This window comes from Diabrotica undecimpunctata, chromosome 4, assembly GCF_040954645.1.
Source record: "Diabrotica undecimpunctata isolate CICGRU chromosome 4, icDiaUnde3, whole genome shotgun sequence".
NCBI lineage: Eukaryota > Metazoa > Arthropoda > Insecta > Coleoptera > Chrysomelidae > Diabrotica > Diabrotica undecimpunctata.
Genome location: NC_092806.1, coordinates 29407711 through 29425154, shown reverse-complemented (window position 1 = coordinate 29425154; position 17444 = coordinate 29407711). Strand labels below are relative to the sequence as shown.

General features: G+C 31.6%; 1 protein-coding gene and 1 long non-coding RNA gene across 7 annotated transcripts in view; both read right to left on the bottom strand.

Moving 5' to 3' along the window:
- The window catches only part of trio (trio Rho guanine nucleotide exchange factor), a 668772-nt gene that overhangs the window by 23989 nt on the left and 627339 nt on the right, over window positions 1-17444 (bottom strand). For 5 of the 6 annotated variants that reach the window (XM_072529243.1, XM_072529237.1, XM_072529240.1 and 2 more), the window contains one exon: window positions 1281-1593. In XM_072529243.1, the coding sequence (XP_072385344.1) occupies window positions 1281-1593 (313 nt within the window). Of the gene's footprint in view, window positions 1-1248; window positions 1594-17444 lie in introns of all 6 variants that reach the window. The other variant, XM_072529242.1, reaches the window with a different exon arrangement.
- Window positions 6591-15837, bottom strand: LOC140439380 (uncharacterized). Its single transcript, XR_011950615.1, has 2 exons — window positions 11653-15837; window positions 6591-11454 (listed from the first exon to the last, which is right to left on the bottom strand). It is a non-coding gene; the product is annotated as an uncharacterized lncRNA (long non-coding RNA).

Sequence of the window (17444 nt, the reverse complement as noted above, 5' to 3'; positions counted from 1 at the left end):
CCGTTCCATTCGTCTTTGTGCTACTCTGAGTTTGGTTGATATAGCCTGGGTTATAGAAAGTGTTTCGGCGCCGTAAGTCATGACTGAAAGCACACATTGGTCGAACATCTTCTTTTTTAAATAATTTGGCATGTTGCTCTTGAAGATGTCTGATAGAACTCCATATAAGTGATTCTTCTCAGCAGTTCAGCAGTTTGGTTGTCCTAGTAATTTGGATTTTTTGACCTAAGTATTTATATTTATGAACTAATCCTATTTCGTTGCAGTCGACTTCTGAATTTTCGCTTCGTACCAGATTTCTCATGTATTGTGTCTTTCCAAAATTTAGGTTTAAACCAACTTCATTATAGGCGGCATCAAACTTAGTAAGCATAGTTAATCTGTTATCAGAACAATGTCATCCACAAATCGTAGGAGGTTATTCGTATAATCTGGATCAAAAACTACTATATCTATAAACAAACTCAGGTTTTAAAATATGGTAAGATAGAATTAGTTTATTTCCAATGTAACAAAAATGTACAGATCTATTTTTGTTTATTTTGATAGTTTTATGTTGATAAAAAATATGTTGATATTTGCAAATTTCATTCATAAAAATTTCGTTTTTCCATTTATGTGCCATTACTTATCTAAAACATTGAAAAACGGGGATGCCAAAAATAAATGGTTTTCTAATAATACGTACTATTTGTTATGGACACAAAAAGGACAATTTGATAAAGAACCGATACTGATACAACGCGATTGCTGAAAATATATATTTTTTACACATTTATAAAAAAAAAAGATCTCGTACGCATCGAAAATGTACAAAAAATCCACGGTTAAAATGTCATAGGAAGATGGAAATTAAATTTAGAAAGTACAAATAGTCTTGTAGTTTAGATAAACTCAATATACGAGTAGATAACAATACAAAGTTCTACACTTAACTTTTAGCCACAATCTACAATAGCAATCAAGATAAAGATCAAGATAATCAAAAGACAATAATTTAAAAAGGTACATGGGGATTTTAGAAAATTAACGATTTAATGACGTTACGATATTATTGAAAACAATAAAATAAAACACGAATTTTAGCTTTAAAACGATGATAACTATTTTTATTGCAAGTATAGTAAAAATTAAATATGGCAGTCTAATCAAGCTATAATCACACATTGTTATCGTGACACCAAAACGTTTGTTATTCAAACCAATCTACTACCAAGTATATCTTAGCACAAATACCATGTTAGTTACCTTTAAAACTGTTTAAAGACGGAACTATTTACCGTATGATTAGCTTCCGACCACCTCCTGTGCATATCACCCTTCTCGCTATTCTCCTTCGCGGTTTCCAACACCACAGTATCACTCTTATGCTTGTTTCTCAAACTATTCTTAAAGCCTTCGAAAAAGTTCAGTCTCGAGCGTGGATTATTGTTTTTGCTATCGTTCAAATCGTCTTCCGATGGGATACCAATGGTGTTGGCCTTGTGAACGTAATGGTTCTTTTTGTGGGACTTGCTGGGCTCTGAGGGCGATCCATGAGGTAGGGCTCTTCTTAGGGGCGCCACTTCCCACACTGATAGGTCGGATAAGGAACTGGCAGGTTAAAGAAAGAAAAGTAAATTAAAAAGAAAAAAAGCAAAGTTGGAGAAAAACCAAATAAATTAAGTTTAAAAAATAAAAATAAAATAATAAGTGTACACAGCAGAGCTCTGATAGTTACATTAATGCAGCAGTTTGTTACAATGTAATGAAATTAAGAATTTATTACTGAAAATATACTTATATTAATGTTTTAAATTTGTTAATTAGCTATTGATACATGGGCTCAAAAGCTACAAATAATTTACTTGGAACTTTTGGGTCCAGGTTTATACCAAATCACATATGCACAAAAATGTCGGTGTAATATTCACCAACATCTTCGTATCCGGCTGAGAACTGTTTAGCTTATCACATAATATTCTAATACAGTCGTCATGCTGAAGTGTATGAAGTAGGATGAAAATATTACCGATGCACTATTGGCATTTCTTTTATTATTTAACTCTCTAAGGCCACGTGAAAAAAACGTGCTTTTTAAAAATAAATTTTAAATTTTATTCGTAGTACAAAAGATATTTCAAAATCAAACCGTTACAGGTGAAATTACATTAAACTATTTGAATTTTTTTTCAAAATGGCGGCTCTAAGAATGACTGTTTCAACTCGTTCAAAGTGTCATCATTTCTTGGAAACGAATCATCCCAAAGTAAAATACAAAATGGTTTTATATTCTGTATCGAATTGGCTAAAGTCGGTACTACAATGAAACATTTTCTCTGAAAAAAAAAACAAAATGGCGGACTTTTGAATTTTTCGACCTTTTTTTAGCACTTAATTGTTTATAACTTTTTTAAATAACAATCAATATTTTTGTTTGTACAACCGACCATAGGCAGACATCTAAGGAGTAAAGTACCGTTAGGTTCATATTGATAAGTGCAATAGTTTCGAAATATGAGTTGAAAAATCGTGGTTTCGAGAAAAGCCGGTTAAAGTAAACAGCTGCCGTCAGCCGGGGCGCTTGAGCGGCCTTCTCGACATATTTCAAGGTCGCGCGGGCCTTCGGGACTAATTCTATACTATTTTCTAGTCATTTTCGAAAAAAAAATTCGATTTTTTGAAAATTGTTTGGAGGAACCTGGCCTTAATTAGACAATTGCAAAAGAAAAAGATTTTAAGTATTACAAAAAAAAAAGGTAAAGTAAAGTTAGGAAGATTATACTTTCATACATATATGTACTACTTATATTCTCAAAAAATTCAACCGTTAAAGGTCAACCTATGAACTTTACGTCTGTCATCATACTAATTAGCTCTCTATACAACAGTTACGTGACACAAAAGTCTAGGATATCACACAAGTAAAACAAAAATATGCAATTTAATATCACTCATAGGAATACTGATATAATTGACAGAAAAAGTTATAGTATACGTTGAGTATCTGGACAAAGAAAGTGACTGAAAGGATTTGAAGAACTAACGAACTCTTGGAGGACGATCATTCATAACAAAACACAAAGATTAGACGGAAAATAAACACCACTAGTTTACTAGTAATTCTTCTTCTCTCTACATCTCTTCCGATACCCTTTCAGATGTAGGAGTGTCATTCCGGTTTATCATTTATCCACTTTTTCCACTCTCTTCCATTCTTGGCTAATTCCTTCATCTCCTCTACGGTTTTTCTTTTTTCCCATTTTCATTATTCTCTTTACCAGTCGAGTTTGATGCAATCTTACCACGTGGCCGAACCAATTCATTTGTTTCTTTTTGATATTTGCCAATATTGGTTCTTGGCCAATGGTATTTCTTATAGCTTCATTTTCCACTCTGTCCCACTTGGTCTTAAGATCTTGCCTGCTATTTTCCTAATATATTTCATTTGCAGGTACTCCAAGACTCTTGCCGGTCTCACAATCATTTTCAGCGAGCTCAAAAACCACCAGTAACTAGTTTTGTCTAATTATATAAAGAATTTCCACAAATCTCCAGAGGAAGCCGTTGATAAGTAATAACATATGCAGATGATCTAGTCATCACAAAAAAGACGAAGATGACAAATAATTCAAAAATTAGATAAGGACGCAAACGAAATGGGGTTAGAGATACACCAGCACAAAACAAAATACATGGCGATAGAGAAGGAAGCAGCAACTCAGAAATATCTAATAATACAGAACCACAAGTTTGAAACTGTATCCACCTTGAGCTATTTGGGAGTAACAATTGGGAAAACCGAAAAAGAGAGAACAGAGGAAAGAATTCTGAAAGGCAAAAAATATATGGAATGAATAGAAACCTTTTGAGAAGCAAGACTCTAAGTAATAGAACAAATATGAACCTATTTAAGACCTGTTGTTACATATGGGATGGAAATAACGACGATTAACAAGAAAGAGGAAGATAGTCTACTGAAATTTGGAAGAAAAATAATGAGAAAGATACTGGGCCCCAACGTAACAAGAGAGGGAGAAAGAAGAATAAAAACAAATGCTGAAATTGAAGAAGAATTAAAGGGAGAAAATATAATCAGATACATAAAATCTCTTTCCTAGAATGGATAGGACATATACAGAGACACCCATACTCAGATATTGGTGAAAATAATAACTAACTGTACACCACTTTGGACCAGGTGTAGAGGAAGGCCTAGAAGGTGGCGGGATAATATATTATAAGAACAATGAATGTTAGATACTGGAAAGTTCAGTGCAAGGATAGGAAGAAATGGAAAAGAGTCACGACTGCAGCAAATATACAGCAAGCTATAAATGACAAAGAGGAATAAGCCTCTACCAAGAATAGGATCTTGAACGCCATGGCGTTAGCTATAATCCCTAGGGGTTGTAAAGCTTAATGAATGAATGAATGAATTTATTCGACTAATAGGTATTATTTTGACAGAGACTACAAAGTCCTTTAGTGAGATTGTAACAATATTATTATCATATAAACATAAATCAACATATTAATCATTAAAACATATAATCAGTAAAAGAAGAAATCTTTCTCTCTTCCGATTAAATACTAAAGTAGTTTGCATAAAACTGATATCAATTGTTAAATGTTTAATAAAAGCTTTTGATAATAATTATTAAATTGAAAACATTATTTTGTAGGCCATACACATTTCTAAACTATTATAAAATACCAAATAAAAAAAATCCGGTTAAAATTCCTTAAACACAAACAATGAAAGCAAAGAAACACTTTCAAAAAGAAGTATGTACTATGAAAAGATATAATAGTCAAACTTTCTCATTCTTGTTTAAGGTGTAGTATAAGAACGCAATTAAAAAATTATCTTGCGAAGAAAAATATTTATGAAGCTCAAACTAAATTAGTTTTTCCCTCAGATGATATTAATAGTGATACAAAAATGAAGAACAGGTAATAAAAGAATACAACAAAAATTTTAAAACTTATGAATAAAATACAAGAAAATTCGCTTGGTTTGTCTATATAACTAAATTTAACGCATTTCTATTTAAATTAGAGTTGCTGCCTGTTAAAAATGCGAGGTATCTAAAGATAAAATAAAAGACAGCTAGCGCGCAAAGCTACTGGTTTGAAGTGTCAGTTTTTAAAGCATGCGTCGAGAGATATATATCACCGATATAATATACTAAAGATGGAACATATTGGTACGTTTACATGCAGCTGATAGGCGACGGAACTGACGTCACATTGCTAGCTACAATGTCCGACGTGAATTTGACAGGTGATTAATTATTTCCCGATATTTTAATGGTAAACAGATAAAATTATTTGTTACGTCAATAATTTCATGTATTCTTTCTGGTAAATTAATAAATTCGTTAAATTTTTAATATTTTGCATCCAGTCCCATCAGAGGCGTGCGATGTGCAACTAGGTACGTGTAAAATATATATGTTTTTATGTTATAAAGATACTAATTTTTTTAAGTTTACACCGTTACACGTCATTATATATTTTATTCAAATGTAAATCACAACTAAAATAAATAATTATTGTACATATTATATGTACCAAGGGATTTTTTTTTCGTACACCACTGACATTCCACTAAGCCATTGTTACTAGCTACTTTGGACGCAATTATTTATTCTAAGGTTCCATTCATACTATATTATATCGATGAATAACCAGTGTCGTTGCGCCCTAACTCTATTTTATTTTATCTTTGATACCTTGCGTTTTTAACAGCTGGCAACCCTAATTTTCGACCATTTTACCTCAGGCAACCTTATATCATCATATTAAGAAAAAAATTAACTTTAATTTGATATAAAAAACATGCATATACGTCATGAGAAGCTTATTTTATTTAAAAAATAAATGAACGAAATAAAATACTTCGTCAAAAAACTAGTTACTATGAATTTAATTAAAAATATTTGCTGCCACTTTTTGACTGGTAACCTATTATCAGTGTATTCTCCTAATTTTAAATGTAAAAATGTGAGTTTGATGAACTACGTTATGAACGTAGTGATCCTGTAGTGGGATCTTGTACTATCAGTATAGGCAGGAACAAGTTGTCTAAAAGGTTAAGTAAAAAAGTACGCCAAAAATTCAATGTGCCGTATTTTATAATAGTTTTAACAAAATATTTTAAGTATTAAGACTTATGAATGAGAGCTCTAGCAGCAGTACAAAAGCAAAATAATGAAAATAATAATAATTTAATATGAAATATATATTAGAAAATTAAAAAATAAATAAATAAATAAATATACAAAAAGTAAGTATAAGATATAAGCACTGAATGTCCACAGCCTCAAAATTAATCATATCACCGACGACAAAGTAAAACACATACATTTTAAAATTTTTTCGAAAGTTATAAACAATCTTGCAAGTAATACTGTAGCTCCCTCTTGAATTACTATTCAAAGTTACCAGAAATGACTAATTTGACATATCTTTGAAAATACAACTTCAAAAAACTACAACGTGACATTACAGTAGTTTGGCTTATGTCAGTTCTATTTTAATTTGACGTCAGTGAGTAAAGCACATAAACTGTAAACATCCAATGTAGGTCATAAGGAAAACAACTGTCAACTTTCACTTTTTATTCTATTGAAAATTTTGTATTTCATCGCTTATCAATGAATATATTTATTTACAAACATACATCCTATGTACAATATTTAACTTATAATTAATACAATAATAAATTATAAAGTATCTCACTTGTAGATTTTAGAAGAAGAGTATTATTGTGATATAGATAGGTAGGTATTAAGAATTTACCACATGATTATTGGAATACGGGCTATAGTGTTGTAATAATCAAACAAAACTCACCATATGGGTTGTTCCAAAATGGAATATAGAGCAATGTTATACATTATCATTTGATTCCTGAAGATTTAAACATTTTTGTCATTATTACATGGACAACAAAGTATATTGTAACCTACGTATATTGATTGAACACATTTTACAAAAAAAAAGAACAAAAAAATTAAGTCAAATATTAAGTTGAAGGAAGCAACAATTTCAATTTAGATAAATTTATTTAAAATACATTTATTTTAACTTTCGATTTCAGAAGCAGAAATGAAATCGTCAAAATAAACTTATTTTCAATTAAAATTGTGGTTATTTCTCAATAAAAATAGTTAGATGACTTAAAATTCCACAAAAAAATATTTTCAGGCAAATTTCTTGCAAAGAATCTTTGGATTCTTAGAAACAGCTCCGTAAATCCAATTAAAAAAAATGACCATTTTTGATTATTTGGAAACGTCAATCTTTATTTTTTTACTGCTTTATTTCCAATGTTAATGGAACAACCGGTGGTATACACTTTCAACCAAGAGTACTACGTAAGTATCAAAACCTGTGAACTAAAGCTTAAGATGCATTAATGTTTATTCTTTAATCCACAGAACCAACAAATACAAACTTGGTATCATAGAAATGGTCAACTGACACATTTTAAAAGTCATAAGTTGTGAGTTTATATAACAAATCGAGATTTATCTTATGTGAGCCTCAATTTCCATTACGGATGTTTAAATTAGACTTGCACATTTGTTACCGTTGTAGGTATTTAGCTCCCGCAGGACCTGAAAGTACATCTTGTTGCAATCTTGTTGGAGAAAATGGGAAACAGTTCAAATTTTGGATGGTTTAAATTGAACCATTTTTGTATTGTCTGTTGAATTTTGAGACTTATTAGGTAGGTAATTAACATATACATGAACTTACACAAAGCTTTCTACAAAAATCTATAAATACTTTAAAATATAATACTTGACTATTGTTCAAGGCGAATCCCAGCACAAAAAGCAACATTCTCAACTACGTTTTTTTTTCATACAGTTTGAAATATGAATTTCAAACAGATAATTGTTGTCAACCTTTTTAATTGAAAGTAATCATGCCACAGACACGTTTCTCGTTTGTAATTCGCCCTGTTATGGATAAGTGGCGGTGTATGGTGAGTGGTCTACGAACGACATTAAAGCTAAAAGAACGCAACAACAGTGTTCAAATTCCCCGACGTGCTATAAATTCATTCACTTATTATGTGATAAGTTGATTATAAAATCAATATAATAAATATAAAAGTTGATTATAAAATTATAAAATAAAAGAAAACGATGAAATATGTTTGACATTTTACAGATTTTTAAATGTTGCGTTCTTTTAGCTTTAATGTAGTTCATAGACAACTCAGCACGCATCGCCACTCATCCTAAACAGGGCTAATAGGTAGAATATATTGATAGCCAAGGAGATAAATAGGCTATTGACTATGTCATTTAATAAAAAACTAAAGAGTTCAAGGAATGTTTTGGTTGTATATGGTCTTCATCTCTAAAAATGATAAAATCAAAAAGTGAGAATCGAAGATAAAATCAAATAGACATTGCGTTTTTGGGATCGGTATAAATTTGTCAATTTTTAGGCTTTTTAGCCATAACTTAATAACTATCTGACTATAAAAAAAATTTATAGTCAAAAATAAAAAAAAAATCAAAAATTTTCCACTTTTTAAGATTGTTTTTGGATTAGTTTATTAAATAATAATAATAATAATAATTTGATATTAAGAGATACATTTCGATAGGAAATTTAATTTTCTACGATCATCACATTTTACTCTGTCTGTAGCAGTTCTGAACAGTTCTATTGTTGTTTTTCTACTTCACTGCTTTAAACTTTTCAACCAGGACGTGCGTCGTATTCCCGGTCATATTTTCCCCCTACTTTCCCTTGTATAACTAATCGCATCGACTCATATTTTTCAGTTTTTAGTATGTGACCAAAGTAGCTCATTTTTCTTTTCTTCATAGTGATTATTTCTTTTTCTTTTTTTCTTAATATTTCCGTGTTTGTTACGTCCATGTTGTCCATGATACTTTCCACATTCAAAGCTGGCAAGTATTTTTTCAGTTGCGTCCGTAATTATCCAGGCTTCAACTTCATATAAAAGGGTAGAGACTACGTAGGATCTTAGTACTCCAGTTTTAATTTCTATTCCCAATTTTCCATTGCATAATACTGCTTTCTCTGGTCATCTCAATGCGAGTTTTCAATGCAATCATGTTTTTGTTTTTTTTTGTTTGGAGCCATTCAGAGTTAATTGATATGTCATTGATGTCTTTTAGTGCATCTTTAAACAACTCTTCTAAATACATATTAAAAAGTAGAGGGGATAGTACAAATCCTTGTCGTACTCCTCTTCTTATAGGAATCTCTTTAGATTTTTGTTGATCTACTGGTATTATGGCTTTCTGATATCGGTATACATGTGTAATGATTCTCACATCCTGATCATCTATTTTTGTGTTCCGTAAAATGTTTGCAAGCCTTCTGTGTCATATCTCGACATTTGACATCTCGACACCGTACCTCGAGTGTTTGTATAGTAAATAATGCCTCTATAGTGCCAAAGGATTTTCTACATCCAGATAAAGTTCTAAAAACCAGATCGAGATGTAAAAACCAGATCGGGTTCTAAAAACCAGATCTTTAAACGGACAAATATTGGTATTATAATCTTTTCCATTTTAGATCTCGAAATTGTTATGCCCTGGGAGGGTATTGTACCTGCTATAACAGCTTTCATGCTGCGATCTATTGAGACACGTCTACTGCGACGGTGTTACCATTTAAGCGGGACACCTGGTATATATTAAAAGACACAGCCACTTGTGCTAATAATAAGTAATAAAATAATTTTTCCGGTAATGCCTTACAGAAGAATAAAAACAATTGATAGCAAAAGTAATCGCAACTGAACTTTGTCACTTTGTTTTTAAATACCGCCATACAAAATACTTTTATTCTTTTAGCTCAATACATCAGTTTATAACAATACATAACGAGTTTAGTTAAAAAGTAATGCCAATATGCAAAAATAGGGCAGAATTGCATAATACTAATATATGTAGAAATACAAACGAGAAACCTCACTTGCGTTTTAAAAAATTTAAAAATTCATGTTGTATATAATTTTCCTTCTTTCTACCAGGATTTATGTCTCTGATTTATATCTTTTTATTATTGATTCGCCTTGTATTCTCGACAAAAATAAATCAAGTATTGTTTTATAACCAATTACCAAGAAACAAAGAATTTATAATTCTAATATCGTTCGCACGATACTGTTACATAATAAATGCAATTTAAAAACCAGTAATTACTTGTACAACGTTAAATAATATATTAAAAACACCTTTTATATGCAAATGCGTTAATATTAGAAAAACATGCAACAATGTATTGCTTTTAAATGTATAAATGATTGTCCATATCGACACAGAAAACTCTTAGAATGCGTGTTTTATAAACTTCCTTTACTTCTCCTTAAAAAATCTGATTTGGGCTTAGTTCATATTCATACATTTTTGTTTATTATTAGTAGTTATATCCGCAAATATTTATGAAAATATATTTAAGGGTGATAAATACACGAAACTTTTGATTTTAGCCATTTTAAAATAAGGAATTTTTCGCAATGTATGAAGAATGAAAATTAATTAATGCGAGGGTACCAAGAGAATAGCAACATGCAGGTTGAGGCACATCCTTTGACATTAAGCCTTTAACCTACAATGGGATTTTTCTCATACTGGTGGAACCAGAATCGATCAAATCCAGAAAAATAAAAAAAAAACGGGGGACTTAAGAAGGACCAAAAAATTATCAAAGCTAATAAAGGATGTCAAGCAGACTAAAGACAGTTAAAAATATCCACGAAAATTAGAGGACGATCCGCCTACTACTAGAGAGACAACTGATGTGACATATGTTTCTAAGTGAACTGCTTCTGGCAGAATTCCAGACAAGATAATAATAAAAAAAAATAGCAGACCTGCAACTTATTTACAATAAACCAATTGGCTGAGAAGTTCTGCATTTTCATTCCCAAAAGATTGTACTGTTTGCAGTTACAAAACTGCTAGAAAGTTAATCAATGCAGCAATTGTCTTAAGAGCTACATGGACAAAATGGTATAGTATAGTCCGAGAATGAAATACGGCACACAAAAATGTCTTAATAAAACTTATCGATGAAGTTGCATGAGCTCCTCGATATGAACAAAGTCGACTTATGGATGAATATTTTGCGTGATTATGTGCTGAGGAAGAGTCCTTTTACATCAGGATTTTGTTTTTCAATGTCAGTCAGTCTAAAACTTAACCTACCTTCCTACCTTAACCTTCCACGCGTGAGTTCGAAGGATAATGCATGTATGCGAAAGAAATGTCTTAAGGAAAATGAGCTGAACAACCAAACTATTAGGAAATGCCAGCTGATTAAGGTTTTACCAGACACTACAACACTACCTCACTGTAGTCAGGAGAAATTCTTAAAATAACCACAAGAAAGTTACTGGCTTTTATATAGAGTACGAGACTTCCTGGAAGAGTTTAATAAAAGGGCAGGGTATCGTACAAAGGTCTCACATCACAGAAGACGAAGCACATTTTAATTTGACAGTCAAATTTGATTTGATTTGACATTCAAATCCCACTTACATTAATCAAGTATGTGTGGCGGTAATCTACGTTTTTAAAATTGGCTTTTTAAAATAGAAACACATTCCTATATATTAAGATAAAAGGGTATATTGCCAGTAGTAAATACAGAAGAAAATACCTCTACAAATTCTTAAAATTATATACCGCATAGACCAACAATACCAGACTAATAAGAATAAGAATAAACAACCAGACTGCTTGTAAGCATACCAGCAATACCCGTGATTAGATTAGGTGCTAGACACCCTAGATCTGATTCCTATTTAATTTAATTATTAATAAAATAATACAAGCTGCTTAACAACTCTGTAAACATATTTTGGATCAGATTACGAAACAGTACAACTTGACCATATCGACGGACAAAATCCAGGATTCTTTGCGATGTAAAACTGTAATTGATGTCAATACCATTGCACAAGTGATGTATCGAAGAACGAACGAAGAATGAACAAGAAGTTAAAATAGAACCATTACGAACGAATTGTCATCAATCTGTTAGTGAACCTTCTATTCTGACTATATCCATCTATAGCAGAGATTGATGGGACGAAAATATCGTACCATCGAGTCATACTTTTGACACCATTTTCAATTTGAACTGAGAACCAAGGAGAGGATTTTAATTGTCTTGAATGGCGCTTATTTTTGATTTAGGTTGGTGTTAACATTTCAAATCCTTTACCACTGTTTTGAACTTTGTTTAATGTTTACAAAATATTAAGTAAAGTTCACTGACAACAATAACTGACAAATTACTCTGTATTATCATTCTTAACCTATTAAAAGATCATTCTACAGAATGGCAAAGAAGGTTCCTATAAATTCGAGTCATCTATCGTACGCACTTATCGTGGAGTGTGCACAGAAACTGTTCTATCCCAAAGGGATGGCATAAAACGAGTTCACGGAATGAATAAGTCATAGCAAAGAGTTAAATCAAATCATCCTCATGGTTTAAACCTATTACAAAACAAGTTTAGTGTATTTATGTTTGTCTAATAACCAAAGCCGTTTTAAAGCAAAATACTTGTGCCGATTTCTATGAGTTCGTTTTTTATTACAAACAAAAGCAAACGTACATACCCTGGTATACTCTGGTATAAACGATAACACATACATATCGAGAAAGTTTAAAAATCTTGAGGTAAATCCACAAACAAATCACTATATGTATAAATCTAAGGTGATGACATGAAAAATATTTTTGTTGATATACGCGCTCTTTCAAATTACCGGCTAGAAAGTAGAGAAATATATTTATTTTGATTTAGAGCGAACCCATCAACACTTAAAGCATATTTTTTTTATTCTGATGAGCTGAACAACTACTGATTTAAATCTTATTTGAGCAAGAGTTGGTTTAAAGAAAGTGGCAAGATTTTTTTTAACTAGATTTATATTTAATAATTTTTTGTTCAGAAATAAAACATTTTCGCTGTTTAATGTGACTTGAACTATTTTATTGCTTCGACAAGAGCGAACGACAAGGACATTAACATTAATTAAAAATAAAAAAAACTATGACTAGGAGATCACAATAAATCTTCAAAGAAGGAACGTTGTATAAGTATCGTACCTTATATTATTTAACTTCAAATTAAACCAGATATATGTATTTGGGAAAATCCAGGCACATACGGAATAACTCTAAAACTGTAAGCTTTTTCGGCCTGTGTTTTGTAAAGATACATCATTATCAGAGTTTATTTATCTGAGTTAATTGCATAATAAAGAACAGTGCAGATGTGTATCAATAAATTAACTTGCTGCATGTGAACACTTAGGTTATCTCAGGGGCCTTGAAATTAAGAATCAATCTTCACATATACATGAAGAGAAATACGGAAGCTTGCGAAAATTATACGGGAATACAGGAATTATATCATAGGCATGCCACTCTTAAGTAACAAATCTATGTTTTATCAGGAATCTATCGCCATTCTCAAAAGAAAAAATACATGGTGAATATCAGTAGGGTTTCTTCTTATTCTTCTTCCTCTTTATAAGCAATTCTGCTTGTTCATTGGCGGATTAATACATCTATGGAAGGTTGTCACTTCATCTTTTGCGCGGTCGTCCGATACTTCTTATGCCGATTGGTGACTTATCTCTTGCTATTTTGACGACACGGGTCTCTTCCAGTCTGATTACGTGGTTATTCTATTCTTTTTTTCTATTTCTTGACTTCATCTCAGTGTTAATGTGTCCATTTTGCCATATAATGTTATTAAGGCCTCCTGCCCTGAGCTCTCACTTCTTTGTCCAGGTCTCCATAGCTAGACAGTGTAATTCCTAGGTATTTTATTTCCATTATTTATTCAATACTGATGCCATCAATTTCTATTTTACATCTGGTTGGTTCTTTGCTGACTACTATTGTTTTAGTTTTCTGAGATGAGATTGTCATATTAAATTCTTTTGCTCTTATGTTAAATCTGAGGACCAGTCTTTGTAGACTATCTTCATCTTGGGCTATCAATATTGCGTCGTCTGCGTAACAGAGTATTTTTATTTCTTTCTTACCCATTCTGTATCCTCTTCCTTTGTTAACGCTTTCGATGATTTCATCCATGATCAAATTGAAGAGCATGGGGCTCAATGAATCTCCTTGTTCATTCTATGAACCTATAGAAATAGCCAGCGTCCTTCCGCTGCCTATTTCTATAGGTTCTGTAAGTTGTCCATCTATTCTGACTTCAATTTTGTTGTTTTGGTAGATGTTTTCGATAGTTTTTATAATATTTAGGAGAACTTCGCTATTATACAGAAGATGGATTACATCTTTGAGTCTTACTCTGTCAAACGCTTTCTTTAGGTAAATCAGACACAGAAATGCTGGTCTATTATACTCTAGTGATTTCTCAGTAATTTGCTTTATAACGAATATTGCATCTGTACACGATTTTCCACTAAGAAAACCCTGTTGTTCATCTGCCAAACTTATCCTCTGATTTATTAAAATTGTAAAATTTTGGTTGTAATTTTTAGCGTACTATTTAACAAGTTTATACTTCTGTAGCTTTCTGGCTGGTTTTTGTCTTCTTTTTTGAATAGTAGAATTAGTTCGCTTGTTCTCTATTCTTCCGGTATTTTATTGTGTTTTATAATTTTATTAATTGTCAGTAGGGTTTCAAACCAAACATATTAACTATAGATCAAATATATACGTAAGTAGAGTGTCTATGCCGGTTCCCCCCGGCATAGGGAAATCAATGTGTTAGAGAGAGAGCGTTCTATCAATGTGTTGGAGAGAGACAGATGACGTCACATGCCCCCGACGCGCCGTGGAAGGAGTCTACTGACTTATAGTTCAACTTTTATCTGCTAGATGTCACTACTAGTCACTTGGCATCCGCCATTTTTCAACAATAATTTATAAATTATTTAGCTGCCAAATCTTGTTGACTAGTTGCAACTTTTATCCGCTAGACGTCAGTAGTAGTCACTTGTCATCAACCATTTTTCAACAATAATTTATAAATTATTTAGCTGCCAAATCTTGTATCAACGCCCATTTTTTAAATCCAAATTACAATTATTAAATAAATAAAAAATGCTACTAATATGGGGACTCGATTACAGTTCGACAGTTCGATTACAATCAGTTTTTACATCGTTAAAACATATCGCTATGTTCTTAACATTATTTGGAACGTTTGTATAAAGGACATTATTAACAATAGCTGTGAGAATGATGAACGAGGTTGTTAGTTGAGACATCTTGTTGGCTGAATTCTTTTTAACGGGTATTGTGTTGTTTTCGGTAATTTTCTTTCTGACAAATGAAAGTCTGCAAATCGTTTTTCAATTGCAGTTCTATCTTCGTACCACTGTATATCGGCTTTTAACTTTTGTATTTTTTCGTAAAACTCTTCTGATCTACACCGTATGGAAGACATTGATGAAATGAAGCACGTTTGACGTAAAGAATAAATATATATTAATTTTATATTTGTTTTAAATTTTCCTTAGTCCTGACCTGTGTCTAATAATAAAATATTTATGTGTTAAATAGTATGTATATCTTAATTGGATTTTGTTTTAAAAAAAAGCATCATAATTTGATATTTGACAAGATTTGGTAGCTAAATAATTTATAAATTATTGTTGAAAAATGGCGGATGCCAAGTGACTACTAGTGACATCTAGCGGATAAAAGTTGAACTATAAGTCAGTAGACTCCTTCCACGGCGCGTCGGGGCATGTGACGTCATCTGTCTCTCTCCAACACATTGATAGAACGCTCTCTCTCTAACACATTGATTTCCCTATGCCGGGGGGAACCGGCATAGACACTCTACTTACGTATGGAAATATAAATGTTTAGGAGTATAGCATCCTAACCTATAACCTGTATATCGATTTATAACAGGCATTCGATGGAGTAAAAAGAAAATGCTAGAGGGGGCTAACATATCTATTTAATATTACAAATTAAGTTAAACGAAACGATGGCTTGACAAAAGTACTATTTAATATAAACTTGGAATTAATTGTGAAAAAATTAGGTTTTACCGACAGTATAATATATACCTGATCTCTTTAAATATTTGTCTAAATTTCACCTAAATATTAACAAAAGAAAAAGAAGATATATGTGGAATGCACAAAATCAGGACGACATCAAAACCTAAAGGTAGAGAATTACACTTACTCCACCTTTCCCTAGCTCAGCTCAATATTAAATGACAATATATAATAAATACCGGTTATATATAAATAATCAATGAAGAGCTAGTTATTGAACGGTGAGTCCAACCCAAGCAGGCATATAAAACAATTATTGGGACATTTTAAATTGTAGAATCAAGGAACTAAGACAAATAAAACATTTATACAGACGGCACTCTGCGCATAATTCAGTCAATCAGTGTCCAGCTACATTTCAAGACTCTTTTACTTATTCATATCAATTATAGTAAATTATTAACGATGTTCTGAATGCCGGGCGTTGACTTACTTTGAATCCTACAGATTGAAAATTTATAAATGTTCAATAATTGATACGTATTCCTATAACCCTCAAGCAATTTTCCAAGAACTGTAGTTCAATGTAACAAGGGGACTGCTCCCTACAAACAACCTATTTCATACATTTTCAATCAAGAAAGATCCGTTTCAATGCTCTAGTTGAAGTGAATTTTTTAAATGCAATTACGAGCATTGGGTACGAATTTTATACATAAAAATGCAAATAAATAAAATTGCAATAAATGCAAATCTTGCAACTTCCCTTAATATACAGAGCGCGAACATCAAGTTGTGTTAAATTAGTGTCTATCTAATTTGCCAAGATTCATGAGTGTAATAGTAGGTACATATAAACTTCGACAAAGCCAAACAATAATCATATACCCGAAGTACGCAGAAGTGAGACAATATGTTAATTGGACTATTTCATATGAATAAAAAAAAAGTATCAGATTTCAATGTAAAGGTAACTTGAAAGCTATATCGTCAAATTGTTCAATTTTGACTGTTCGTTCTGTGATATCGGTAAGTATGGTCCAAAAGCCTAAGGACTAAGTTAGCAAAAAATTTTGTCATATTTAACCTTGCTTAAATTTTGACAATGAAACAGACAGGGATCATACATAGTATTAAAAAGATATATCAAACATTACCCAATTTATTCCTCAATTATCACTTAATTGTTTCGTTGTATTGGATATTCCTTTAAAAAATCAAATACAACTTAATTAAAGGTAACGCTGAATTATTTATAACACTTGCGTTGCCCATAAAATACTATTTCGTTGTGATTTTAGTGGATCACGCTCAAGTCAGAAATTTTTTAAGCATAGTAGTATAAAACTATGAATTACAATTCGCTAGTGAATTGGGCCGGGAGGTGAATGAGCAGCATTGCAACTAATACCAGTAGACGAGAATAACAAGGATGTTTTA